Genomic DNA, 27449 nt, shown 5'->3' with positions numbered 1-27449 from the left:
GTGTCAGAGGCTCAGGAGCAGAAGCACAGGGGAGAGAGCAAATAGAGAGCGGAGGAGAGGAATCCGAGGGGAGCGTAGGGGAATATGACAGTGACCCGAGAGATTCCATGAGCTTCTCCAGCGAATCAGAAGATTCCCAGAAGGGGGCGCCTGTGGCAAGGGCAAGGGGGGTCCCAGGGGGGACGCTCCAGAAACAGGGGGCCAGAGGGGACTCCCAAGGGAGCAGCGGAGGATCAGGACCAGTTTCCCCACCAGAGCACAGTGGGGGGGAGGAGTCGCATGAGTCAGGACCAGCCTCTCCTCCAGCGGGGAGAGAAGATGAGTCAGGGATAACCACGCCCCCATCAGAAAGTGGGGAAACGGAGGGAAGGCCAGGTCCAGCTAGCCTCCCCGAAGGAGGGAGCAGTGACACAAGTGTAACGGTCAGAAGGAAAGTGGGAGGCTGCGCGCGCGCGCCAAGTTCAAATGTGCAGGAGCGCGGGACAGCAGAAGACCCGGATTGGGAGCCAGGTCCAAAAGCCCGAAGGAGGGAGGGGGAAGAGTCAGGGGACTCAGCGTCAGAGGAGTCTAGGAAGGGTGAGACTCCGACTAGCAGGCGGACCCAGAGAAGGAAGGAACAGAGGAAGAGGTGGAGTAAGGCTAGAATCTTAAACTGGTGTCAGGGGGGAGGAGATTCAGATGGAGCTTCGGCGGTCTAAGGTACAGACGTAGCGTTGCAAGCTGCGCGTGTGGAAGTGAAACTGAACTTCAATAAAGACTTTTATACTAAAGAAAGAAGCAGCGTTGATCTTGTGTGAGCTGGGACCTTGGGCAGCGCTGACAGTATGTAACCTGAAGCGTATGTAACCCGAGGTACCACTGTAAATTGTAAGTTTAAACACAATTTAGCCTAGACATGAGAACAAGCTGCCTTGAAAGCTTAGTTCTCCTTTCTTGAAAAGCCTGGTTTAAATGTCAAAGTATTTCTATATAGCATCCCTAGGGAGAAACTGGAGTAGTTGGAACTCCATCAAGTTGTCCTCGTTGTACGGTTGCATTTATGAATGCAACAGTAAAATCAACTAGTCAAGGTACAGTAACCACAAGGTAAACAAGCTGTGCAAGAATTACAAAATAGAGAAGCAACGGCCAATAAGTTTGGAAATCTGCTAAGCTCCTAAGGCTGAAATCCTACATTTGTTTAACTGAGAGCAAGTCTTAAGACACTAAATAGAACTTATTGCAGAGGAGACATGCATAAGGTTGAAAAGGGAAACCTATCAGCTATAACTCTGCAATAGCCTAGCACTGGAGGTCATGTTGACAGCCAAGATCATGTTGCACTTTAACTGACAACTGATTCCAACTTATTTTCCCTACACATGTATTAGGCAATGGTCACCAGCGGATGGTGTGGTGTGGCAGAGCTGTGGAGTCACCCCACCAACACCAGTCACTACAGCTTATGTGGATGTGGACAGGGGAGCAACCACATCAGGTCTGTGCAGGCACACCAGATTGGCTGTGTGTGTTTTTCTACAGCTGTATTAAAATAACTGGGAAAGAGCTCCATCAGCAGCACCAGAACAAAGAGCCACTCATCATGACTACCTTTGGCATATTCCAGTAACTGCAATAAACATTCTGCCTTCTTCAGCGGTTCACACCTCTTATGAGGGAACTGCCATCCTAAAGATATACATATATTATATCTATATAAATGTGCACACAGCCCTTAACTAAAGTAAGATACCAGCTTGATAGATTGAGTTTATATAAACTATTATCCTTCACCCGGCTCCGTTGGGAAGCGTGCACAGGTAGAGTTAAGGTTGTCAGTGCTTGCATTATAAAACCCTGTCTCAAATGTTTATAACTGGACTGTTACAAGGACGCTCAAGCGTTTTGTCTTTAAGGCTCTGTTATTCTTCACTGTTATGTCCCCTTACTAGCTCGGAAATAAAACTCTGCTTCCTATCGACTTTGTCCTTCCCTGGATGTCAAACACAGTATTTTGCAGTATTTTAGTGCTTCCTTCAGCCAGCCAACACTTTGCTCTCCTACCTGCATCTCTGCCGTATCATCTGCTACAACATGAGCAATGTGTTAGCTAAGCGTGTCTATCTGTTATTCCATCCATACAACACTGTTGTATTTCCTAGTGCCGTTTCATTTTTAAAGTGTCTTGGGATTTGATGCACAAGCTATTTTGTCAAGGCGGAACCAAATGTGCTGCAAGTGAATCAAAAGAACAGGTCTAAGAGCCTTTTGTTCTGTGAGCATCTCAAATGCTCCAACCTGCATTCTATTTTCAGTGGCTTTTATTCTGTGTGATCATTACTAACGCATTGTAGCAAAAGGGAGCATTCACAAAATACTGGAATCTGTGCCAAAAAATTTCGAGAAAATAAAAATAATTCATTCTAAACCAAGCTTTTTTAAAAAAATAAAATATTTATTTTTAAAAAACAATTTGTCTTTACTTTTTTAATTTATACCTTATGCACAACTGAGATTTAAATCAAACTGAGTGTTTTCTTAAAGTATGTTTTAACTGCCCTGCAGCTTTCCAAGTTTCCAAATTACTATTACAAAAGTCCTATATGGTGACACCTACGGTGAGTTATCTTTGATGGAATTTGCACATATCACAAAATCTCCAATATCTAATAATAGACTCTTACTGAAAATGCAAGTATCGTCAAACAGTATGTATGAACATAAGGAACTACACTATAAGGCAGGGGTCAGCAACCTTTCTCAGCCGTGGGCCGGTCCAGTGTCCCTCAGACCATGTGGTGGGCCGGACTATATTTGGGGGGAGGGGGAAATGAAAGAATTCCTATGCCCCACAAATAACCCAGAGATGCATTTTAAATAAAAGGACACATTCTACTCATGTAAAAACACACTGATTCCCGGACTGTCCACGGGCCAGATTGAGAAGGCAATTGGGCCGCATCTGGCCCACCAGCCTTAGGTTGGCTACCCCTGCTATATAGAGTTGGGTCATGCTGATTGACAACAGCTCTCTAAAGGTGCAAGGAAAAAGTATTTTCTTGTTCTGCAACCAGAAATCATTTGAATTTGAAATGCCAAGGATTAAACAGCTAATTGTGAAAGCACCTAAGTGTGTTTTACCCATACAAGGGACCTGTGCTGACACAGAAAAATAACAAAATTTGGGAGTGGAAGTCTTTCTATTTACCAGTGGCTGTCAAACCCCTGAAATCATGTTTCATTCTCTATTAAAGAACAATAGGAAACATGCCAGTCAAAGAGAAACAACAACAATGGGTGCTTGACCTACTTGGCTCAATCAGCAAGACAGCATTTGTACTACCAAGCAAGGGAGGGAGGGGGGAAATCTAAGGCATTAGATGAAGAAGATCAAAGTCTGTTCTACTATATTCAAAGATAGATAAAGTTCTTAAGCAGCGAAGACAGACAGTAAATTTAACCCTACAGCTGCTGGCTACTCATACATTTACAGGAAGGCAAATCAAATTTCAGGTGTTTACTTAAGTGGCCATGTAGCCAAGGCTTGAAAGACACTTGTGTCTATATTATCTATATTGTGTCTATATTATCTGCATAACATTGATAAATGTAAGATATTCAGCTGCTTCCAAGTGGGAAAAGGTGTAGCCTTTGAAGCTCTCCCTGGTAAACTCATAGGAGTTACTGTGAAGAAAGGAAACTGGTAACTTATAAGAACCACACCACAGTGGGGCTGTGGGAAGAAGAAGAAGAGTTTGGATTTGATATCCCGCTTTATCACTACCCGAAGGAGTCTCAAAGCGGCTAACATTCTCCTTTCCCTTCCTCCCCCACAACAAACACTCTGTGGGGTGAGTGGGGCTGAGAGAAGTGTGACTAGCCCAAGTTCACCCAGCAGCTGCATGTGGAGAAGCGGAGACGCAAACCCGGTTCCCCAGATTACGAGTCTACCGCTCCTAACCACTACACCACACTGGCTCTCAGATTGACACACAGGAAAAACTGTTAATAACTGCTTTTAATATACAGGAGAATGTTCCTGGGTGCGGTGGTATTTCCTGATGCTTTGGTAAATGATGCCAAGAACACCTTTTACTGCAGGCTTTTTCTAAGAAAACAAAATGACAGCAGGGAATATGGTAAATTTAAGTTGTTGAACACCCATTATCCCTGCCAGAATTCCTCTAGAATTCTCGCTTTTTAACTGGATTTGTTTTTCTTAAAGGCATAGATTCTCATGTGCTAAATTCCATTTTCCCCAGAGAAATAAGGGCATCTGAGTTTTTCTACTGAGACTCTGGCCTTGCCTGCACTAAAACAGTAGGGCTGAGAAACAGGACAAGTATAATTTTTAACATTATTTAGTAATTGCTTCATTAAAAAACTACCTTAGGCAACATACAGATCAAAATACAGGCAGTGATCATTTTAGGCATGTCCAATTGATGTGTGATTGCTAACACACAGGTCCTTTTGGACATGAAAGAGAGGTTTAACGGAGGTGCTTAGACATGCTCCACCAACATGCATGGGGGCAGGAACAGAACCCACGCACGAAATGGTCACCACCTGTTCAGTAAATTCAGCATTATAATCTTAAACAACCCAAGCAATGCAACATAAGAAAAAACAAAACACATAAATGAGCCAAAGACGATCACAAAACTAAAAACCGCACAGCCACTATTAACCACAAGGCAATAATGCTAGTAACTTTTCTCTTGGGGACTGTTGAAACACCTCCTCCAGGTCTCCATAAGTATTTCTGGAAGGATGACAGCAAGGGAACTAGGCATGTGACAGATCAGGCTTCTCCAACCTGATGCCCTCCACATTGTTAAAAAACAGCAATTCCCATCTCCCCTGGCCGCTTGCCATGATGGATGGGGTTCAGCTGAATTAAAGTCCAGGTTGGGCAGGTCGACATACAGTGTTGAACTTCAGTGGAGAGGAAGCCCAGGGTTGCATTCCTGCATATCCATGACACACACTAGTTGACTCCGAGTCAGTCACTATCTCACATGATTGAGCCCTTTGGAAGGCAGCATGGAAGAAAAATGTAACCAGTCATCATTCTCTGAACTGCACATTTAGCAGGAGTTTGCCAACCAAACAAGCCATGGAAGTATGGAATGAGGTCTAGAAGACTGTGTTATCAAAGCACTTTAATTTTTATTCTGAGCAGCCAACTCATAATTTCGTGCCTTTAGGTTTAACAGCGCTAGTTTCTTGGCAATTTAAAATGGTTGAAGAACTTAGCTGATGAGAAAAGGCTGTCACAATTCCAAAATTCTGAGGCTTTTTTCTTCTTCTGAAAATAAAATGTCAAGCAAGGCACAGAGGGAGACAGCCGCGGAGGGGAAAACCTGTTCTAGGAGCTGGAAGGAAACTTAGTACGAAGAAGAAAAGAAAATATGCCCCCTATTTTTCTCTAGTAGCTCAGGAATGATGAGGATGCTTGCCTAAAGGTGAAATTAACCAACCTGCTTTTATGCAATGCACACACACATTGAATATATAATTAACCAGGAAAGATTAAATATGCAGATTGGCTGCATCCTATCTTTCAGCAGTATTCTGAATGGCAATTTTAAAGAGATGGTCACCCAAGAGTGTGTTCATAAGAAGCCTATTTGCTTTTAGTGATGCATTTAAACTAGAACTATCTTATACAGATGTGTCTAAGCTGAGTGCAAAAAATATTTTACATCAGTGCTGAAAGATCTAGTCCTGATAAGGGCCTTTGTTATTTAATTAATTCATGACCAATCAGCAAGGCTTGCATCTCCACAGGTTGTGCTTGATGCAGAAATGCCTAGGGATGTGATTGCTGTCTGTCTTGAAGACTTAACTGGGTCTCAAAGTCTCTCTCATGCAGTCAACTGATCTTTTCTCTATCAGTATAGGCTGGTGGAGGTGTATGGAAAGGAGAGAGTGGATACTTTTTCTAGACAGTGCCACAAGATGGCAGAATGAATTCTCACCAGCCCTCTTGATAAATCTTGCTCTAATTCTAGTGCCCCATTGGGCAATGGCAAACGTTCAAAGAAACGTCTCAGAAATGAAAGGAAAGAGTAAGAGTCGTTGACCTTTTCATATTTAAATGAAACAAGATTTAACAAATGCACTACCTTTTATTTAATTTCAACATGACTTTTACATTACCTGTCAGGTGATTTGCAGTCTAGCGTATCACTGCATAGTCAGATAATTCATTAGAGTTACAGCCCTGTCATAGATTGCACGAACTGAGCATGAATACACAACACAATTGCCAATAATTAAAGGTACTCACCGTGCGGAGGCAACGGGCTGCAATGCATAACCCTTATGCTGCATTGCTGCCATCACGTTCATTGGGAATACTTGAAAGTGGGAGTATTCAAGATGTGAACTACAACCTATAACAGCTTGGGATGACCATTCTCCTAAATCCTCCTTGGCTCTACCTTAATATTTATTGCTGAATATCTCAACAAGAAATGTCAGGGGTACATTAGCTATCTCCTTCTGTTAATTTTCTGAGGAAGTGAGGCAGCACACCAACAATGCTGCCATTCTGGAAACTAGCAACACACTCTTGAATATGCAGCTATTTTTAATTTTTAAAATACATCTCCAACTCTTCCTCGCAGCCAATCCTGTTTAATCTAAAGTTAGTTCAGAACATCTTGAAGAATCAGCTGCTTGTTTTTAATCTTTTTAGATTAATAATATTCAAGAAACATGTACCTATTGTGAAATTTGTGCAGGGATAATTACACAATCAAAAGTTGTTTCCAATATCTTAAATAATCAGTAATCTTTCATGGTTTTAGTAGAGACTGATGTCATGCATGGGGATTGATAAGGGATTCAGTGTTGTCGCTCACATACTTCCAATTCTGCAAAGCAGCTTTTCCCTTCTCTCCTCTGCAGCTCCCACTGCATCCTCAAGATTTGCTATAGAGGGCCAGGAAACCCTCTAGAACAGATTTCGGTGCACACTGGGAAAGCTTATGAAAGAGAAGTCTCATTGTGCAAGCAGAACTCCGCTCATGTGAAGCTGGATACATCCCTAAGTTTGTATCCACAAAAATATAGCAAAAACACTTAACAATGGAAGGGAAGCATCCAGAATTAACAGAGAGGAAGTCCAACAGGATTTTACCTGCTACTTCTTCCCACTGCAGTCCCTGCAGCTCTCCAAAATTCCGCTGCAGCAGAATTTTGGCTGCAGCAGCAGGAGGAGGGGAATGCCAGAATACAGGGGAGATGCCTTAGAATCTTAGACTTTGCAGAGTTGGAAGGGACCACGAGGGTCAAGTCCAATGCAGAAATATTTTGCCCAGCCTGGGCCTCAAGCCAATGACCCGGAGATTAAAGACTCGTGCTTTACTGACTGAGCTACCCCAGCTGTCTTGAATATGCAGAAGGAACTCTTGAATGCAACCCTTTATATGTATCTCTTAAAAGAGAGCTTTACCTGGCCAGTTTTGTATTCTGGACGGTATCCAAGTCTGCAGCCGAGCAAATCCCACACCCTACTGCAAGTAGCTGGGCAAAAATCCATATTGCCCACCCTAGTTATGCTGCTGTTCCCAGGGACACTACATACACGAAATCTGGCACAAGAACTCACACATCCCAGTCTCCTTTGTGTAATTAATAATACATCCAGGCACATTCGTTTCCTAGACATGCCCACCACCTTTCAAGCCCAAATTTAGAAACCGGGTACAGATATGCTCCTTTATGGCACTCAGAAAAAGGCCAAACCTCCTTGCCAATTCCAAGTATTGCAAAGGGGTATGCCCTCGGGTTTTCTTGGACATGCACTTCACACTTGAAGACAGATTTGAGTATCCACACAGTCAGCAACCATAGCTAAGAGTGCAATCTAGAAACCAGCAAGCATGCTTGCTCTTACGTATAGGAAAGCCAGATTAAAGCAGTTTGTGTTCTGCACCAGTTCAGCTTTCTTATGAATATAAAAAATTACTTACAGTTGTATGATGGGAAATGCTGCCTCCAATATTAAGGTTCTTGAGAAGCTGCGGTGATCCACCATATTGTCCTGAAATCTGCTTCCGGACTTCAGCTGCCACAGTTCTAGAATGAAAAGGTAATTTTACTCAAATATGATAGGACACTGCTTTTAGTGACAGCATTTTAAAAAATGCCAATATTTACAGAGCATCAGGGCTCCATCCATGATACATTGCTGTGTAGCCTATGCATGTATTAGATTGTATGTATGCAAGTCAAATTCCATTATTTATTTATTTATTTATTTATTTTGTTAATTTATTCTTTAAAAGTTTTAGATTATCAACTGAACTACATGAACCTGTATCAACCCCAAAAAACTCAGTTTATACCAAGAAGTTAATATGGAAGAAATTAGAGAGGGAAAACAGATGGGGAACAGAAATGTTCTGCTATATTTATTTAAATTTATCAGGGTCTTGCTTCATATTAAATGACAGTGCAGCCAGTTTTTCTTTGGTTTAGTTTCTGTTTGTTTTAAAACAATCAGAATAGCAACTGGAGAGCCCAGCCCGTTCTTGTCCTATTGACTTTCCCACTTCTGAAGCTTCCAAGGAGTAGCAAGAAATATCCTAACTCCCTTTTCCTGATGGTAGGGCTTTGGAAAGAGTTGGAACCACTGTCACATCTGTTCATGGTGGTTGGAAGGCAGGATGAGCCCTGATCCCCAATGCTATTAACAATGGTAGCAAGACTGGCTTAACTCTACCGCGTCTCTCAAAATGTCCCGTTTTCAGGGCTTTCCATTGGCTCCCACACTCACATTTAGTGGACAACAGAAGGCCAGCTAAGAGAGCTGGGATGAGGGACACCTCTGCCTAATCCAAACCTCCTCCCAAACTGACGTGACGGAGGTGGAGTGGATTGTTCTTTACAAATTTTCACTTTACCTCATGATTCAGAAAGTAATTTACTTCTGAATGCTAAAGTATTACCTTTCATTAATAACAAGAAGGCAATGATTACCCTCTTGTTCATGAAATAAATATATGCACTGCAAACTTGCCCTTCTTCTATAGTTTGACCCAAAGCCCTCACTCAGAAAATGTCTGACTACGCAAAGCCCTATGCAGAAACAAGACCAGGCATAAGACCTACGAAGGATTAGTCACCAAGTGACACGGGTCCATAAATTCTTGCACTGCCTCTCCAAACCATTGCTGCTTTAAATCTTAATAATCAGCATACAGACTGCCAGAGTTTGATAGCCTCTTCAGAGTCCATCAGATGTTTGAGAGGAGGCTTTAAAAGCCTTTAAAGCATGAAATTGACAACACCTTCATCACGGGGATCATCAAAGAAGCCAGCAATGTAAAAGAAATGCTAGGCCAGCAATGGAGGTAATTGTTTGCCAGAAAGAGAATAGACATGAGTGAGTACAGGAGATAAACTGTTAAGAGTAAGAAGTATGTTCATAACACAAGAACTCATGGTTATCCATTGAAATTGGCAGGAGATGCAGGACTGACAAACAGGAGCAATATTTCATTAAAAGCATATTTAAATGTGTAAAATTCTTTGTTACAGGATGTCCCTAAAGCTCTTAAACTCAGATGGGTTTAAAATAGGATTTGACAAATCCCTGACTGTGCAGATGGTGGCTGACTGGAGTTAAGAGTTCAACATCTGGAGGGCCATAGGTCCCCCATCACTGGTTGTTGTGTGGATAATGACTGCATGTTTGAGAAGCACTGTGAACACTTGAAAGAGCTATACAGGAGTTCAGGGTTGTTATTATTATGGACCTATCAGTGGCTATTTCCCCACAATAACCAAGGAGAACTTCCAAGTTTCAAAGATGGGGTACAGTCACAAGAGCAGGGAAGACTGTTGTCTTCACACTCTATATGCGAGCTTCCTGGAGACATCTGATCTGTGGGAAAACAGGATGATGACTAAGATGGGACACAAGGGATCTTCTTGTGTTCTTTATTGCTGTGTCCTCATAGGGAGGGCAGATGTTTCCTTAGCCCCCTGAATAGAACTGTCTGCAACAGCATCGTATCTAGTAACTATAAGGAGTAGATTTTGGTTCATCCAACTCTCCCTATCATATGTTAGATCTTGTTCACAGGCAGACCTCCTTTTCTTTAATAAAGCCTGGTTGTAAACTGAAATGCCATGTATTTCAGCAGTGAAGAAAGGTGGTGGCAAATTCTTCTGTATTATTCCCTTAGGTAAGATGGAGAAACAACAGCCTCCAGGTGTTGAACTACAATGCCCAACAGTCCCAGTCAGCATCATCAATAGTCAGAGATAATGGAAGTTGTGGTCCAACAACATCTGGAGGGCTGTTGGTTCCCCATTCCTGCTCATATACTAAACTAGGTTTCAGACCCACCAACGAAAAGAGAGCTCACTAGCTATGCATTTGGTTGAGACCTCCTCTCATTTTTGCAGTTCAAGGAAGTCAGCAAAATAAGTGGCTTTTTCTCTCATTTTGCGTTATGTCATGCCCCTCACAGCAGCCATTTCATGGTTGGGCCACAACCACCCCCCATCCCAGCAAAAGCTATTTTGTGACTGGTGCCCTTAGCACTCTCTCAAATTTCAAAATGTGCCCACTGGCCCAAAAAGGTGGGCAACCCCTGAATGAGTTAACTTTACAGCCATAAGAAGAGATGATTTGCCTTAAAAGCACTTTGAGTCTATTAATGGAACATGTGTAACCTTTTCTTGTGGGATGCATATATTCATTTCTAGGAATTCACTGGAAGCAGGGGAAAAAATAAAGCCTCTGGAATTTGTCTACAAATTGTTACCAGGATGCAACCGCCTCCTCCAAGAGAAAACGTAGCTTCTAATATTATCAAAGGATGGAACTGTTTATGTTACCAAAGGATATGGAATTAGTTTTCAAAGACTGTCACAAAGGAGAAAAATAATTAACCAAATACTCTACCACATTTGTGATTCAATGAGATCATTATATGCAGAGAGGGTTTTTTTCTGAAACAAAGGTTCATTGACAGTATATGAAAACTCCAGACCAAAAAAGACCAAATGTAAATTTTGGAAACTGCTTTTGGAAGTCTGCAACTGCAGACTTTCAGTGTTTTAAAAAATGAAAGGTGTTTAAAAAAGACAGCCCTATTGTCCTTATATGCATAATTCAAGTATGTGCACTATGTTTAGAATTATGATTACAGTGGTACCTTGGTTCTCAAACGCCCTGGTACTCAAACAACTTGGAACCCAAACACTGCAAACCCAGAAGTGTTCCTGTTCGTGAACATTTTTCAGAAGCCGAATGTGCTCAGTTTTGAATGTTACGCTGAGGTCTGTTTGTTTTTGCTATTTATTTTGTGCTTTTGAGGGGGGGGGTTCATTGTGGGTTGTTTTGTTTTGTGACTGTGTGGAACCCAGTTCAGCTACTGATTGATTGTGTGACTGTAGTACATTATTGTTTTCATTTTATGGATCAGTGGTCTCATTAGATAATAAAATTCACGTTAAATTGCTGTTTTAGGGGTTGTTTTTAAAAGTCTGGAACGGATTAATCCATTTTGCATTACTTTCTATGGGAAAGCGCAGCTTGGTTTTGGAACACTTCAGTTTTGGAATGGATTCTGGAACGGATTAAGTTTGGGAACCAAAGTACCACTGTATATTGTTTTTCAGGGACAGCCAACAGTGCCCTCCACATGTTACAGACTACACTCCTCATCATTCCTATTCTAGAGCACCCAGCTATAAGCTGTTTCTTGTGAAAAGCTCTGGCAATGTTGGCCCAATCTGCACCAGCAATATTTTTGCCAAAATACCTTCTACCATTCCTCAGTTTTGCTCAAAGTCGCCCCAAAGAGCCAACAGTGGAGTCTGTAACCTCTGAGCAACTGAGCCAAAGACACCCGTAAGACCTTTGGATTTCTGACCTAGTGTTTTCCAAATTACATTTTCCATATATCCGCAGGCACAGATGTGGCTTTCAAAAGTATGACCAAGTTTTTAAAAAGTTATGTGAAAAGTAGCTCTTAAGAAGTAAAAAAGAAATGTAATAAAGCACTCTTTTTGGTAACATCAGCTGAGCAAGCGGCCAAAAAGAAAAGCAATTCAGGCTTTGCACCGAGCCAACATATAACCAGTTGCAGACTGCTGTGAAACCTTACCATCGCGAAAAATCATTGTGAATTTTGCTACTTTCCATAAGAACCAAGAAAGACAATGTGACAGAAAGGCTTTGCATTTTGAACTGTTGTTCAAACCCATTAAAACTGGCTTCTGGTAAGAATCTAATTTTACTACCGAGTATATCTAAGTATTTTGTGGAATGGTTTAATTGTACAACATGAGCAGCTGTTCACAGCATGAAGAAAACCAGAGGCTATAAATGGCTTGCATGGGGCCTAAGACTTAAAATTTCAACTTCTGAGATATCAATATTTCAAGAACAATGAAAACTTTTCATGGCTTCTAAATGATTGTTGTTAAAACAAAAACAAAAAAACTTGAATAAACAGTTTTCACCAGGAGTCTCAAAGATGTTTTACGGCATCATATTTAAGAAGGGGATTCAGTGTTGGGACAGAAATCCGTATGTTGTAGGAATCAGGCTTTTAGCGCAGCACTCTCCTATTAGGGCCTACTGAAAACCTTTCTTTTTCAGCAAGCCTTCTATAAAGAAGTTCTTATCCCAGTCTGCATCTGAATTGGATTTGAAAATGCTTTATACTGTATATGTCTTTACTACGTATTGATGTATTTTAATTATTAAACACTTCAGGGTGTTTTCATGGGAAGCAATTCATAAATAAAATAAAATAAAATGCATGAAAATAAATTCCAAAATTGGTTGTAGGGCCTTCTCCCTGCTGATGCATCACCACTTCTTATGGATATACCTGAATATATTTCTCTTATTGCTGCTGTTGCAAAGAAAATAAGGAATACACAGGGATCAAATACAGACAGTTCATCACTTCTGGTCTCTTCCAGCATTTTCCATTTCCCTATAAACAAAGTTAAGGACGAGAAAGGTTGACACTCTTCTTCTCCCCCCCCCCCACATTTTTCCTTTGGAGTGGTCCTCTGCCATGAATAGATTCAGTCACTGCTGCCAGAGCTTGCCATTCACAAGGGGTGAAAGTAACATTCTTCTGGCTCCTGCCTTCTGAATAGCTACAATTGAACCGGCCAATGTCAATCTGATGTAGCCACTACTTAAGAGAAGTAGTCAAGAGCTTTAGCAAGAGCACTTGACCAATCACTCAGTGTTCTAATAAGCAAAACAGATTCTTTTCGTTCCCCTGGTGAGGGGTGAAAGAAAGTTGCATCACTGCAAACATATTAATTGATTTCAATGAACTTTCTCTTCGGCATGCATGCTTAGAATTGCAACCTGTGATCCCCAGATTCTCAGACACAGTTATTTCTAGTTGTTGGGGAAGGTGAGGAAGAGAGATTAATAATAATAAGTTGTTTGGGAGCCTAAGTGGAAATCTATTTAATTTCAAATGGAACTCACTTGCCTTAACTGTAGAGTTGCTTCCATGGCACAATCAGTTCCCATGGCAAAATGCACCAGGAAGGAAGGTTTTCTGCATCCTGCCCCCAATCCTTTATCACTATCTGTCTCTTTAACAGGGAACTCAGCTGGGGAGTGTTGTAGCCCAAACAAAGACCATGAGAAACAAGAGATAGATTTAAAAAATATGCTCGGGGGAACCTAACCGTCTGCAGGAATACAAAAATATTTAGTAAAAGAAAGTAAGTCTAGGGGGGAAATTGGGACAACATTCCGCCCCCCCCAAAAGCAGCCCAAAGAGAAATGAGCATGCTCAGTAGCCACAGAATAGCTGAGGAAGGGGTGGAATAGATGTTTTGGAAGAGGGCATGGTGAATTGGAACAAGTAGAATTCACTCTGCAACATTTTGTTACTGGTCCTACATGTAACAGGCATCTCCAAACTCGGCCCTCCAGCTGTTCTGTGACTACAATTCCCCTCATCCCTGACCACTGGCCCTGTTAGCTAGGGATGGTGGGAGTTGTAGTCCCAAAACAGCTGGAGGGCCGAGTTTGGGGGTGCCTGAATAATATCTAGCAGGGTGTGGAAAGCTAAGAGAGCAGTGAACAATATCATAACCCTTTAATCTGGAATTATTACTATTTCCTTGGTCATGAACTGAAAGGCAGTAATGTAGATTAGCATCACCTACCCAAACATACGTGCATGTAAGGAGGACTATTATCCTTAAAATCTCCCCATTACTCAATTTACAGCTGTAATCTAGGCCACATGCGCTCTATTCATTTAACACAGGGAACTCTGAGAATTGTACCTCTGTAAAAGGAAGAAGGGTCTCTGCTAAGGGTTCTGAGAATTGTTCAAAGTACAATTCCCAGGAGAAGCCAGGACTGTTAAAGTGGTATGATGCCACTTCTAAATGTGGTCTAAAACACACTTAGTAGAGAGAAAGGGATTCACCTCTGAGTAAACATGCAAAGGAATGCACTGTAAATGTGTGCCAGTAGTTCAAAGCAGCACAGATGGAACAGCTCTAAAGTTACTGAGGCAGCACTGTGTATAGGTGGAGTAGTGAACTTCAGCATACAGAATATGGCAGTGACTCCTCTACTCCATATACAGTGGTACCTCGGGTTAAGTACTTAATTTGTTCCGGAGGCCCATACTTAACCTGAAACTGTTCTTAACCTGAAGCACCACTTTAGCTAATGGGGCTTCCTGCTGCCGCCGCGCCGCCAGAGCCCGATTTCTGTTCTTATCCTGAAGCAAAGTTCATAACCTGAAGCACTATTCTAGGTTAGCGGAGTGTGTAACCTGAAGCATATGTAACCTGAAGTGTATGTAACCCGAGGTACCACTGTAAATCCCCACCCCAATATACTGCTCATTGCAACACTTTCCTTGGAATAATAATCTAACTTGCAAACTGGACTTCACTAAGTATAACTAAGATGGTACCAACAGACACCTCAGATATATAGAAAGTATTTCCTCATAAAAGAGAAAGTGAAATATATACAAACTCTTAACCATCTTGCAGGGAAGCTAGCAGGAAATCAAGACCTTGACACATTTATAGTCCTTCCAGTTGCTGTGAAGAAAGAACTTAAGGAAAAAGGGACACTACAATTCCAGGGCAGGTTGACAGTTGCAAGACAGCAAAGTATTTCAGAGGGTTTTGCATCCCCTGAACATCAGACCTGAGTTCTGCTCTCCACCTTATTCCGTGGAATGAGAGATGCTTGCCATGCTGTATAGCAGACAAGAAAACATCATTTTGTGTTCTGCACATGACCAAGAACCCATCCCTGATTCCCCTTTGTGTATAATGCACACATCACCAGCCCCCTCAGGCACATACATCACAACCTTGAAGGCAAAGCCATGGCACACCTCACCAGATCACAGCACAGTAGGCAGCTTAGAACCACACTCTGAGAAACACAATTCACAGGCATAAGGACAAGTGGGAGTCAAATACACCAGCCTGCTACACGAATCCGGAGAACAATGCATGACAAAAGGGGCCTGCACACGATTCGCCGAATGCAAAGATAAAGAGGGGGGAAAGGACAATGCATGCACGGCAGCTTTTAAGCCAGCGCATAAACGAACGGCATGCTTGGGGTTTGCTCCCGTGCACTTGCAAGCAGCTCACAAAGCACGGCGCAATCACACAATGCAGCCACCTCCCTCCGACATAGAACCCAGAGTATGGCAAAGCCCTGGAACGACCCTCGCTCGCTTTTTCTGCCAGATCGAGGAGAAACCCAACCAGCCGCCCCGCCCACTCGCCGGAGCGCAGGGTGCTCGGCAGACAGAAGGTGCCTGCAGATCGGGGTCATGCAGAGAGCGCAACGCCCTTTGCGATAACACGCGAGCGCACAATGCTCCCCGCCCCCGGGCAACGCGGGGCACCCGAGGACCGAGAGGGTGTGACTCCTGGCAGGACCAGGGCCAGCCCGGAGCGCGCAGCAGCAGCAGCAGCACCCGCCGGGCGAGCCCTTCCCCGCCCCAAGCGCAACCCGGCCACCCGCAGGCTGCCTCGGGGAGAGGCGCGCGGAGCCAGGCGGCATCTTAGGCCCCTGGCGCTTCGCCGGCAGAACCCAAGTTGCAGCTCCTCCGGCAGCAAAGTCCGCGGGGCCCACAGCTTGGTCGCGCCGCCCGCCTTACCTGCTGATCTTCTGCGCGAAGGCGCGGCGCTCGGCCATGGCTGCTCAGGATCGACAAAAGCAAAAGCGCTTCCAGCTTCCCTCGTCGCCGCCGCCGCTGGAGAACAAGTCAAAGGAGCCAGGAATGGGCGCCGTAATGCTCAGGAGCGCCGCGCAGCCACACGGCGTTGCGCGTCCCCGCCCGCTAGTGCAAGGCCTCCCTTTCCAAGGGGAAAAAAGGAGAGTGCGCCTCTCGTCGCGTATATATGGCCCGGCCAAGGCAAACGGGAGGAGGAGAGGCTGAGGAGGGGTGGTCCCGCTCGCCCCCAAATCTCTCGCGGGCGGGGGAGGGGCTGGGATCCGGGCTCATCCCGCCTCGCGGAGGGGACGAGTCATCGAGGGGAAGGGAGGGCGCGCCTCCGCACAGCTCCAGGGAAAGAGATGGGGCAAAGGGCGGGGGCAGAGCCGTGATTCCACTTCCCAAAGCTGGGAGCCTCCCTCTTGAATTCCTGACCGGGCTTTCGGGCTCCTGCTCCGCCCACAAGGAAGACGGAGGGAGGAAGACATGCAGGTTTGTGGGGTTGTGGGAACCCGCGTCCGAAAAGAACCTGCGGAGGCGTGGAAGGAGGATTGAGGGGGGATTCTATCATCTTCCCCCCGTCGCCGCCGCCCGTCATTAAAACTGAAATGGTTGGTGCCTGGCGAGTCTTGTGTTATTTTTGCTAGTTGCACGCTATCTCAGGTTTGGGGGTTTTAAGGCTGGAAACTTTAAAACAAGCAGGAATACTGAAGTTTCGTTGGTTGGTTTTTCGCCACGTTCTAAGCTGCGCCTCTCTTCGGAAGCGGCTTTGGTTTTGTGTCATAAGGGCGAGTGCTGCATAATCATAGTACAGAGGGGGGGAATTACCACGACGCACACTTCAAAATACCCTTCCCAGTTCCCTTTGCCACTTCCCCTTTCTCCGTAGCTTTGCTGTTGACCCCAGATGATAAACTTCTACTTGTTATTCCTGACTTTTCCCAAACCACCCACCGCCTCTTCCTTACATGGAATCGTAGAGTTGGAAGGGACCACTAGGGTCATCTAGTCCAACCCGGCCTAGCTCCCTTTCCTCGCCAGACTTTTCATGCTTTTCAAGCTTAGCCTACCATCGCTGAGGACCACGTGAAGTGTTTGGTTACCATTACCCCTTTGCAGCCTCTCTTCAGTGACTGAAGTCTGATACTGTAGAACAGAAAGTGAAAGGGCTCTCTTTATTCCACCGTGGTATTAACTGTCTTCACATCCTTGCTTTCTCCAGAAAGCTGCCCTAGAATAGATAACAGAGAAGTTATTGTTATTAGGGTTTGAAATATACTCAGAGTCGCAAAGTGATTTCATGCTCTTTATTCAGCTCATAGTGGTGAGGAGGAATGAATGAAAGTCCCCTCAAAGTATCTGCTTTATATACATTATTTACACAATGGGCTGCACATGATTGGCTAATTCCGGAATTCTACTGTAAGCCAATCAGGTTGTGGATTCACTTCTATCTGGAGCATGATTGGGTGCATCCTGACAACCAATCATACTGCTGCATTGTTCTAGGACCAATCAGACTGCTGCATTCTGAATCCTATTGTTCTAGGACCAATCAGACTGCTGCCTTTTGGATCCTATTGTTCTAGGACCAATCAGACTGCTGCAGTTTGGATCCTATTCAACTCAGTACATAACAGGGTTATATATTTATATTCCACCTTTCTTCCCTTATGAAGCTCAAGGTGGTATACATTGGGTTCCCAGGCAATTTCTGGTGCAAGCACTGATCAGACCCAGGCCTGATTGGGGTCATTTTATTGTGGAATTATGTGATTTGATGGGGGGGAAACAGCCTTTAGGTTCCACCATAAATATGACAAACAAACAAACAAACAAACAAATACATGCTCTTCTTCATCACTAAGGGAGAGAAAGGAAAATGGTAGGGGTTGTCCTGTCCCCAAAATCAATGCAAAGGAATTATCACATTTACTGTCTATAAATCAGTGGTACAGTTAGGGAATTTGGCCTTAATGTTCTTTATGGGTCCTTCTCTGGTAACACTTACTTTACAGTGTGGTAAGCCAGCCATTTGGGAACCCTTTGCTTCCAGCTGTGCAGAAGGGGAGACAGGCGAGTACACTTGCACTGGGCCTTGAAGGGCTAAGCCAGCTGGGGGCCTTGCCAAGGACTGGATGCTTTTTTGAGTTGATCGCTTGATTCCAACAAGACTCCCACCCTCAGCATCAGACAAGCTCTGTACAGGTCTGCCCTGCTCATTCTGCTATGTTGGGGCCCTGTACATGTGTCCCAAAGTTCTGCCCTGGCTGGCAGCATCACTGGCATTAACTGAAATGTCAGAGCCCACTCCACTGAAACCACAGAAATTCAGTAGCTGCCAGCATGGGCATAGCCCAGGGGAGAGCCTTCTGCCAACCTAGCAGTTGGAAAGCATGCCAGTGCAAGTAGATAAATAGGTGAAACAATAGAAATACTGACCAATCATGTCAGTTCTGTCCCCCTAACAGAAGTCCTGCCCACCCCCCATGGCTGCCATGTACAAGGCTCAGGACATCCCTGGAAGTTTAGAATGGTCCTACAGTTTAAAAGGATGGCAAGTAGCTTCACAGAACAGCAGAAGTGCCTTGTGTTGAATTTTGAGGAGTATCTGGAATTTGTCACCGCAAGAGAGAGGGTTATTGCCTGATCTTACATTATCTGGACAAACAACTTCAAAACTGGTATTCCTATATGTGAATTGTATGATTTGTTCTGCTTGTATAAGGTAGCTAGAGGTGCTTCTGATTGTAAAACAGAAGGTTACAATCTGCAGAAAACAACAGATGTTTATTCCATAATGTTATTCTTATATGAAGTCCATATAATAAACGCTAGGTCTCTGCAGTGTTACTTAGTTTATATATTTGATCTGGTAACAAATTTAAACTTTTTTTCATTAATTGTTAATTATTATTTTATATTCGCATTGAAATATCTCAGTTAAAATGTCAGTTTTCATTAATAAATTGCTTTGAAACGTTGCTTATCTCATTCCCTCTGCTTTGTCATATCCTGTCTTTATTGCTGGGTTTCAGTCCTGCTTTGATTTAACTTGGTATTAACAGCACACACTGAATAATTCCATTAAAGCAGACAGTATTTCACATGGGGATAAATCTCTGAAAAATTAAATTGCTAAAATATATGGAGTTAGGGACAGGGCTGCCTTCGTTATTTGCTAGTATGAAGCACATATGATTTCAGTACTGTAATGCTGCCAACAGTAAAACCAAAAACAGCTATTTAATGCAACACTGCAGTGACTCATTAACGTTGTGCTTATCAAGTATTTTGTCATATTTTGCTATGTATATATGAGTGTGCTGTCCCCACTCTGGGATCTTCTAAATAACCGATACTTTGGCCCATGTGGCCCACATTAAAACTTAAAAGGCTAACCTTTTTTTTCTTAGGAAAGTGAAACAAAATTATGGTGTCAGCAGGAAAATGCGTCTTGTTTGGGTAAGTAATAATAGGGTACAAAAATTAATAATCCACAGTCCTCATTTCTAACAAGCTCTTCTGAGACCTGGTCTGCAACAGCCCTGTTTTCAGTCTATTGACTGCCAGATGATTTAGACTACAAATCCTAAACACATCTATATACCGTACATCTGGAAGAATTGATAAACTCAATGGGACTTTTGTTGTATAGGATTGCACTGTTTAGACTACAGTGCAGAATTTGAGGCCCAATGTAACATCCAACTAAGGTGTCATGTTAGTGACAAATTCCAGAAGCTAGCACTATCAGCATGAATTTAGCACAACAGATGCATACAAAGCCTCTTCCAGTAAATTTGAACCAAATGGGTATGTTGGCCAAAGTCTTGTTATAATATATTTTAAGGTGTTCAGGTCATAACTCACTGTATCTGAGAGCTAACATTTTAAAATAAATGTTATATCTTGGAAAAGCAGACTAAACAAAGACGCAGTGGGCAAGATGTAAACTTCTATGCTCACACTGAAACATTCCCTGTTTTCTTTTCTGTCCTTGTTTTCCTCCCATCTTTAAAAACAATCCCTTCATCTGAAACATATGAATAGGAATAAGATATATGCAACTCAGGCCCAGTTTGCTTTATACACTGTCTGCAGTGGTTTTCTGAAGAGCTCAGAAGCCTGCTTTGCAGGGTTTTTAGTGTGGCTGCCACTATTTTGTGGGAACGGTATTCCTGTCAAGATATGATAGGCACTCAATATCTGCACTTTCCTGAAACAATTGAAGACGTTTTTGTTTCAACCAGATTTCCCAGCTGGATAAATAGGCATTTTGCAAGGGTCTACTTTGTACAGTTTAGGCTTGTTTCAAATGTATTTATTCTTTATGTATTTTTAACAGCTTTTAATTACTTCAGTGTAAATTGCCTTGAGACGGTTGTTTAGAAGGTGACCAATAAATTGTTGTTGTTAAGGGCACATTTACCTGGGAGTAGGTCTCATTGAACCCAGTGGGACTTACTTCTGAGTAGATCTGCATGTAATTGCACTGTAGCTGTGAAATCAACACTCACTCAGGTGAGTTGTGTTTTAAAATTGCAGCCTAATCTTGCAACTTGTATGTAAATGTAGCTGGTATCATATTCATATGTTTGCAGTATATAACAATCACAGTAGTTAAGGAAGAAGAAATTGGTAAATTATTTTTTATGCTTTTAAAATCAAATTACAAAATGTATCAGGCATAATATAATTTTAATACTGCATGCTGAGCACATGGTGAACAATTACATTTCTAGAAGGAAACTATTAATAGTAATACGGGAAGTGTCCAGAATAGGCACTATTAATTAACCTGACTCTTTCTGCTTTTTTAAAAAACCATCTTATTTCTATTTCTAGCCTTCTGAGACTGTAATCTAAATGTATTCATTTTCGCCCTCTGTGGAGAAGACAGTTTAATGGAATTGTACATTATTACTTTACTTACAAGCAGATTGCCTTGGCTTCCTTTTCTAGTCATCTAACTATTCTGGCCTTCCTAATAGCCACACAGTATTCGTTCTTGGCCTGGAACCCCCAGACAAGCAAAATCAAGTGTGTATATCAGTTTTAAATGCAACACGTCTCAATAAATCCTGAGGTTGGTGAGTAACATTCATGAGTTGAGGATCTAATAACAGTATGACCCTGGCACATGCTGCATTGGAAAAATGCACAGAGAAGTCTCAGGATAAAGCTACCTTTTATTTTACCAAAAAAAAAATTGTTACGAGCACTAAAAATCATTTTTGCAAATTACGATGTAGAGAAATGCTGAGAATCATGGGCAGGAACAAATAGTCTCAGCATTCTTATCCGATACATGATGAAAACAGCATAAAGAAGTGTATGTCAGCCTCTAAAGTACAGAATTTGAATACCTTTTAAATTCTAACTCGAGTTATACTGCTGCTGCTGATAATACTACCCCTACTACTACTTGTTTACCCAGTGTTCCACAATGTAGATTGAAGGACCTTCTCTATACAACTACTGTAAAAAGCTAAATAAAATCTTTCACCTCACTGAATCTCAACAAGCAAATGGGGAGGGGGGGAGTGTTTCAGGTTACATTTTCCAATATAGCTGCAGCTCAGTAACAAGCTACTACATCTGTGCCAATGAACTTAAATCATAACAGATGGATGAGGCTAGTAGAAATGTATACATGACCTTGTAAGGAAGACCAACAGATATCACAGACTGTCTGACTCAATTTTTTTCAGTGCATGGAACATTAACCAAAGGAAGTGAAGGAAAAACTGAATTAGTATATGAAAAGGGCCAGAGTTGCCTCCCTGCTCCTCATACGCTTCAAATAACACTATCCACTAAAATTCGCATGAACAACAAATCTTGTCTCTCCACTGCTGACAGGCAGCATTTCTGAGAGCCATAAAGTCCCACATACTTGCCCCACTGTGATTCCCCAGCTACATTCAACCTGCTTTCTAACCATACTCTCATCATTATAAAACCTGCTTATTTGCATATGTTTAATTATTTACAGAATTCTTATATACAATAGCATCAAGTTAATTAGTCCTAAATAATTATTGTTCTGCGTTGCTCAAAAAAGGCTGCTACTAGAGCATTTGTCATGTAGGCCCTGTATCACTCAGTCTCCTCTTTTTGCTTTATCACTGCATCACTCAGGTACTCTTTTGCATTTCCTCTTAAAGACAATATTTACATAATGGGGGCATATGACACCTACCGTATTTTTCCATGTATTGGACAAGGTTTTTTTACTCAAAAATCACGTAAAAAAACTGGGGTTGTCCAATACACAGATAGTGACATGGGGGCGGGAGAGAAGCAGGGCGCCACCCGGGTGTTCCCTGCACACAGCTGCGTGGGAGGGAGAAGCTGCACGCCGCCAGCCAGCTCATTGGCAGGAACACAACTTGCCCCGATGCCACTGCACGCGGGGGGCACTCCCTGGGTCGTTTCCCGCACACGGCAGCATCAGGGGAGGTTGCACTCCTGCCCACCGGATGGCTGGCAGAAGCACAAATTCCCCCAATGCCACTGCATGCGGGGAAACGCTCTAGGGAGTGTTTCCTGCCCACAGCTGCCTGGGGAGAGAGGCTCAACAACTTTGGGCCATCTCCCCTCATTTTCTTAAAATTTAATCCCCAAAAATAGGGGGGAGGTCTTATACATGGGGGCGTCCTATAGATGGAAAAATACGGTATATTATGTGGTGTCTCTGGCAGGAAACCTGTGGGCCTTCAGATGTTGCTGGACTCCAGTTCCCATTATCCCTGAGCACTGGCCATACAGACTGAGGCTGATGGGAGCTGGGAGTCTAAAGTCGCACAAATAGGGTGGATTAGAAAACTACATATCTCAGTTGGCAAAGCCCAGGATAAAGAGATGCATATTCTCCATTTGATGGAAAACTATATAATGAAGAAGATGCCATGCACCCCTCTGGGTGGGTGGGAGAATTCATCCTCCTCAATGGAGAGGGAGAGAGGATCAAGGGAAAGCACATGTATACATTAATGCTATTTATTCATTTCATTTCAATACTGCTTTATAGAACTTTTCTGAAGTAAGAGCTTCATTGGCTTCCATGGAACTTCCTATTTGGCTCCACAGAATTCTAGACAAAACTGTGCCTTAGTATTGCTCCTTTTGTTTTCCCATTTCCTCATGTACAGGAAGCTTCTAAACAATTGACTTCTGGCCATTAGCTTCCTATGAGGTTAGTTGTTAATATGAACGTTTATTATATCTGTCACTATCTGGAAATTGAGGAAATGGCTTGCAGCTAATGATCTACGCTTTGGGAGAGACAGAATTTAATATCAAGGTGTGTGTATTTCTTTGTGCATGTGTATGCAGGTGCATGCATGTAGATGCTTATTAAATACAGGGAGCACTGCTAGGACATCTAGTTATAGGACCAGCCCAAGACATTTTGGCACCTGAGGCGAACCACAAAATGGTGCCTCCACACCCAGGAATAAAATCTATATTGGGAACAAGGGAGAGAGGAGACCAGCAGCTCCTCCTATTTGCCAAGAGGGTGCTGCAGAGATGCCTTTGCAAGGAGCTGCTGAGATGGCAGATCCAACCAGGGAGAAGAGTCGGTGGAAGAAGACTGGAAAAAATTTAAAGATTATTTACAGAAATACTGTAAAATCAATGAATGTTAGAAAAATGTTGGAATGAAGTTATATGGCTTTAGAAGAAATGTTATAAGGAACTAAGTACAAATAGATTGTTAATGCATTAAAGGGAAAAATAAGGTTAGAATATGTTAAGATAAATTACAGGACAGAAAACAGAGGAAGATGGAAAGGAATTGCTGAAACAGTTAATTGAAGTGGAATACAAAAAGGGAGGTGTGAGGAGGTCGCTGAAACAAGTGAATGAAAGATAAGATATTGAAATTATTGGATGTGTTTTTAATTGTTTTGTTTTGTTTTGTTAATTTAATGTTTTATGTAGTGTTTTTGTTTTTGTAATGTATCGTATTGTTTTGTTTAATTCTTTTTCTTTTTTTTTTGGTAATCTTTAAACTGTTAATAAATTTTTTTTTTTTAAAAAAAGAGATGGCAGATCCAGCCTCCAAGGAGCGCACAACAGCTCTTGCCACCACCACGGCAGCAGGTGATGCATTCCTTGGAAGCCGGATCTGCTGCCCCTGTGGTTCCTGCTGCCTGAGGTGGCAGCCCCACCTTGCCTCATGAATGGGCCGGCTCTGCCAAATTATAAAACTGTGAATACTGTAGGGGAGAAATGGGGAACTTTTGTCCGTCCAGAAGTTATTAGACTCAAACTCACATCAGCCCCAGCCAGTATGGTTAATGGTCAGGGTGAATGAGAGTTGCAGTCCAACAGATGGAGGACCCATGTTTCCCACCCTGCTTTGTAGTGAAGACTGAGTTTCAAATTAAAAGGGAGAATTAGACTGCAGATAGATGTGAAACATTGTTGTTGTTGTTTAGTCGTTTAGTTGTGTCCGACTCTTCGTGGCCCCATGTGAAACATTACGCAAGTATTTATTCAGCTGACGAAAACGACCTGAAAGCAAGTAGTAGCTGTATACTGATATGGCAAAATATCTATGTGAATTCTTAAAATGTTTGCATAATCAGACACTCATCAAAAAGTTCTGTTGTAAAAGGAAGGCGAAAATGACTGCATTTAGATGCAGATAGCACTAAGTGCAGCACTGTGAATAGAAATGAATATATGTCAACAAGGAACATTAAATTAGCGCAATCACTGAATGGGCCACTGACCCTATTTCAGTGGAAGAATTTATCCTTTTTAATAGAGTTCCAAATAACACAATTACATATGTGAATTTGTTCTTTTTGCATTTTAAATGTTTACTGCATTAGTTTATATGTACTATATGTCTTAACCTGGGGTGAAGAACCCTTTTCAGTCTCACACTTCATCATCGATAATCATTTGGGGGCCACATGACAAACTTACCTGAGAATGAAGGTCACAAGCACGCTGACTTTAAAGACTTTGACTCTTCACAGTAAGAATATAGCTCTTAAAAAACTTGCAAGTTAACACTTTCCTTAATCATTCACTTTCCTTATAATTCAGTTACTTCTTTTATCACAAATCTTGGTCTGATGATGAGCTTCTCCAGCATTTATTTGGCCTTGGTATTTCAGTAGTGGACCAATTATGGTTATCGTTACATTTCTATCCTGCAATTTGAAGGTCTTCAGTCAAGGTGTTTTTTTTGGCTATTTCATTGTCATGAGTGATGTTATTTTTGGAAAGGAGGAATTGTTACAAAGTATATAGTTATTTATGTTAACTTTTAAACCAATGGTTACAAAGTAAATGACTGTGCAGTGACTGTAATTGGCCACAAAACAACCTGACTTTGCATTTGCAGGATATTTACCTCTTTCCAAAATTGTGAGTTTCAGTTTCAAAACACAAAAGTGTTCTATAATCAAAACAAAGAAAAAGCCAGTTCTGCAATGGAAGTCTCCCTATGTTAAGTGGAAATGAGAAAGAAATTCCAAAGGTTTAGCTTAAAATTCCAAATTTTAGCTTAAAAGCAGTGAGCAAGCACAAGTGTATCTTTAAATAAGATACACATAGTACAAAGGTATAATAAAATTTTGGATGATGATACCATTAGAAGAATTATAGTTAAAATACAGTGCATACTGTAGTAAGGCATTCATATTATTGTGAAGTGTGAAACCTGGCCAAATTGAAATTATAATTATGTGGGTGCCATGCCTGACTTAGGTTTTTAAAATAATACAGGCAAATGTGGCTTTTATTTGGTTTTATCTTTCAATTAGTACATTGGTTTTCAACTTTTACTGATCCACTTTTAACACATTTCTTGATCTGGAGGCCCACTTCTTGATTTTTTTTCCCCTTTCCCATACATTTGTATGGTGGTAGTGCTGCTTGAGATCCACCTTACATCATGGCCTGGCAGTGGCTTCCGACCCAGATGAAGGCCCATGAACTACTAGTATACACACACTGTTTTGCTTTCTGCAACTTACCTTTCTCTCTCAGAAACTTTAAATAAAACAGGCTTTCCATTGCTTGGGAGGATCTACATTATGCAAATTATCCACCTAGGACCTTACATTAAGAGGGCCATCTGCTGGCGACTAGTTATATCTGCTAAATAGTATCAAGTCCAAATTGTGCCTGTGTCCAAGGCTACTTGGGTAAGTGTAGATGTAGGCCAACTATAAGAAAAGCAGACCTTTCTGTGTGGGTCTCAGAGCCAGTGTTACCATTAGGCCAGCTAGGCAGCCATCTAGGGCACAGACTTCAGAGGGTGCAGTACTGACTTTTGAGGGGCACAGTTTTAGACAGTTAATTTTTGTTATACAGTATCTTACAAATTTCTGATAATATTTTACTTTTATTTTATTATTTTAAAAGTAATTTATACAATATAATGGTTTTTAATGTGTGTGTATGAAATACACCTTAGAGTTGATTGGAGGTTATGTTTTATCTATTTCTACATACTGTACATACATATTTATACATACATTCGTACAGAGCTATTTTTCTAGAAAAAGAGGTGCTGGAACTCACCGTGAATGCCTCCCTCATTCTCTTAGAATGGCAATGGTGCCCACCTGAGAGGTGCCGGAACTGAAAAAAAGCCCTGCATACATAAAATATGAAAATGCACTTAATTGTAATACTTAACAGTCACAATGTATTCCTATTTAGAAAATGGATATATGTTAAGCTGGTACTTGTTTGCACATAGAGATAGGCCTACACAACGTTTGCCTGGCTACAACTTAAGCCTCATATAACTGACGGGCTGAAGCAAGCACTCTACGGCTAGCTGCAAAATATTTTTAGGGTTGTCATCTGCTTTATTAGGAAAATACGTGGTCAAGTTAGAAGGAGCAGAATTTATTTTGTACAGTATTCAGAGGGTACAGAGTGGCTGGGGAACCCAGCCAGATGGGCGGGGTATAAATATTACCATTATCATTATTCATTATCATTATTATTGGCCAAAGAAGAAAATTCTAGGAAATTGAGGTGTCCAACGGTCTCGTTTTCTGTGGGTCTGAACTCCCGAAGTTCTTCAAACTTCGGAGACTACATCTCCCAGAGCGCACTTCTTTCTCAGCGCAGGGGCACGATCTTACGCCACTGGAGCAGTGCATTCTGGGACTTGTAGTGTCTGGGCAGCTAGCAAATGAGAAGAGTCGCAGTTTTGAATTCCCGCCCTCCCGCTCGCGCCGGTGGTGACCCTCTGCTGTGTAG

General features: G+C 42.2%; 1 protein-coding gene and 1 long non-coding RNA gene across 12 annotated transcripts in view; both read right to left on the bottom strand.

Annotated features, from left to right (window-relative positions):
* Positions 1-16554, bottom strand: part of DOCK7 (dedicator of cytokinesis 7) — a 108192-nt gene extending 91638 nt beyond the window's left edge. For 3 of the 10 annotated variants that reach the window (XM_053392198.1, XM_053392200.1, XM_053392204.1), the window contains exons 1-2: positions 16146-16554; positions 7965-8070 (exon numbers count right to left, since the gene is read on the bottom strand). In XM_053392198.1, coding sequence (XP_053248173.1) covers positions 7965-8070; positions 16146-16183 — 144 coding nt within the window. In that variant the 5' untranslated portion in view covers positions 16184-16554. The remainder of the gene's footprint in view (positions 1-7964; positions 8071-16145) is intronic. The other 7 variants (XM_053392201.1, XM_053392206.1, XM_053392205.1 and 4 more) reach the window with 4 other exon arrangements.
* Positions 16555-17316: 762 nt separating this feature from the next.
* Positions 17317-27421, bottom strand: LOC128415675 (uncharacterized). 2 transcript variants are annotated; one of them, XR_008331034.1, is made up of 3 exons: positions 27163-27421; positions 26757-26829; positions 17317-17433 (listed from the first exon to the last, which is right to left on the bottom strand). It is a non-coding gene; the product is annotated as an uncharacterized LOC128415675 (long non-coding RNA). The 2 variants fall into 2 exon arrangements; XR_008331035.1 differs by lacking the exon at positions 17317-17433 and adding an exon at positions 19966-20238.
* Positions 27422-27449: the final 28 nt, after the last annotated feature.

This window comes from Podarcis raffonei, chromosome 6, assembly GCF_027172205.1.
Source record: "Podarcis raffonei isolate rPodRaf1 chromosome 6, rPodRaf1.pri, whole genome shotgun sequence".
NCBI lineage: Eukaryota > Metazoa > Chordata > Lepidosauria > Squamata > Lacertidae > Podarcis > Podarcis raffonei.
The sequence above is the reverse complement of the archived record's forward strand: the minus strand, read 5'-3'. Positions and strand labels throughout refer to the sequence as shown.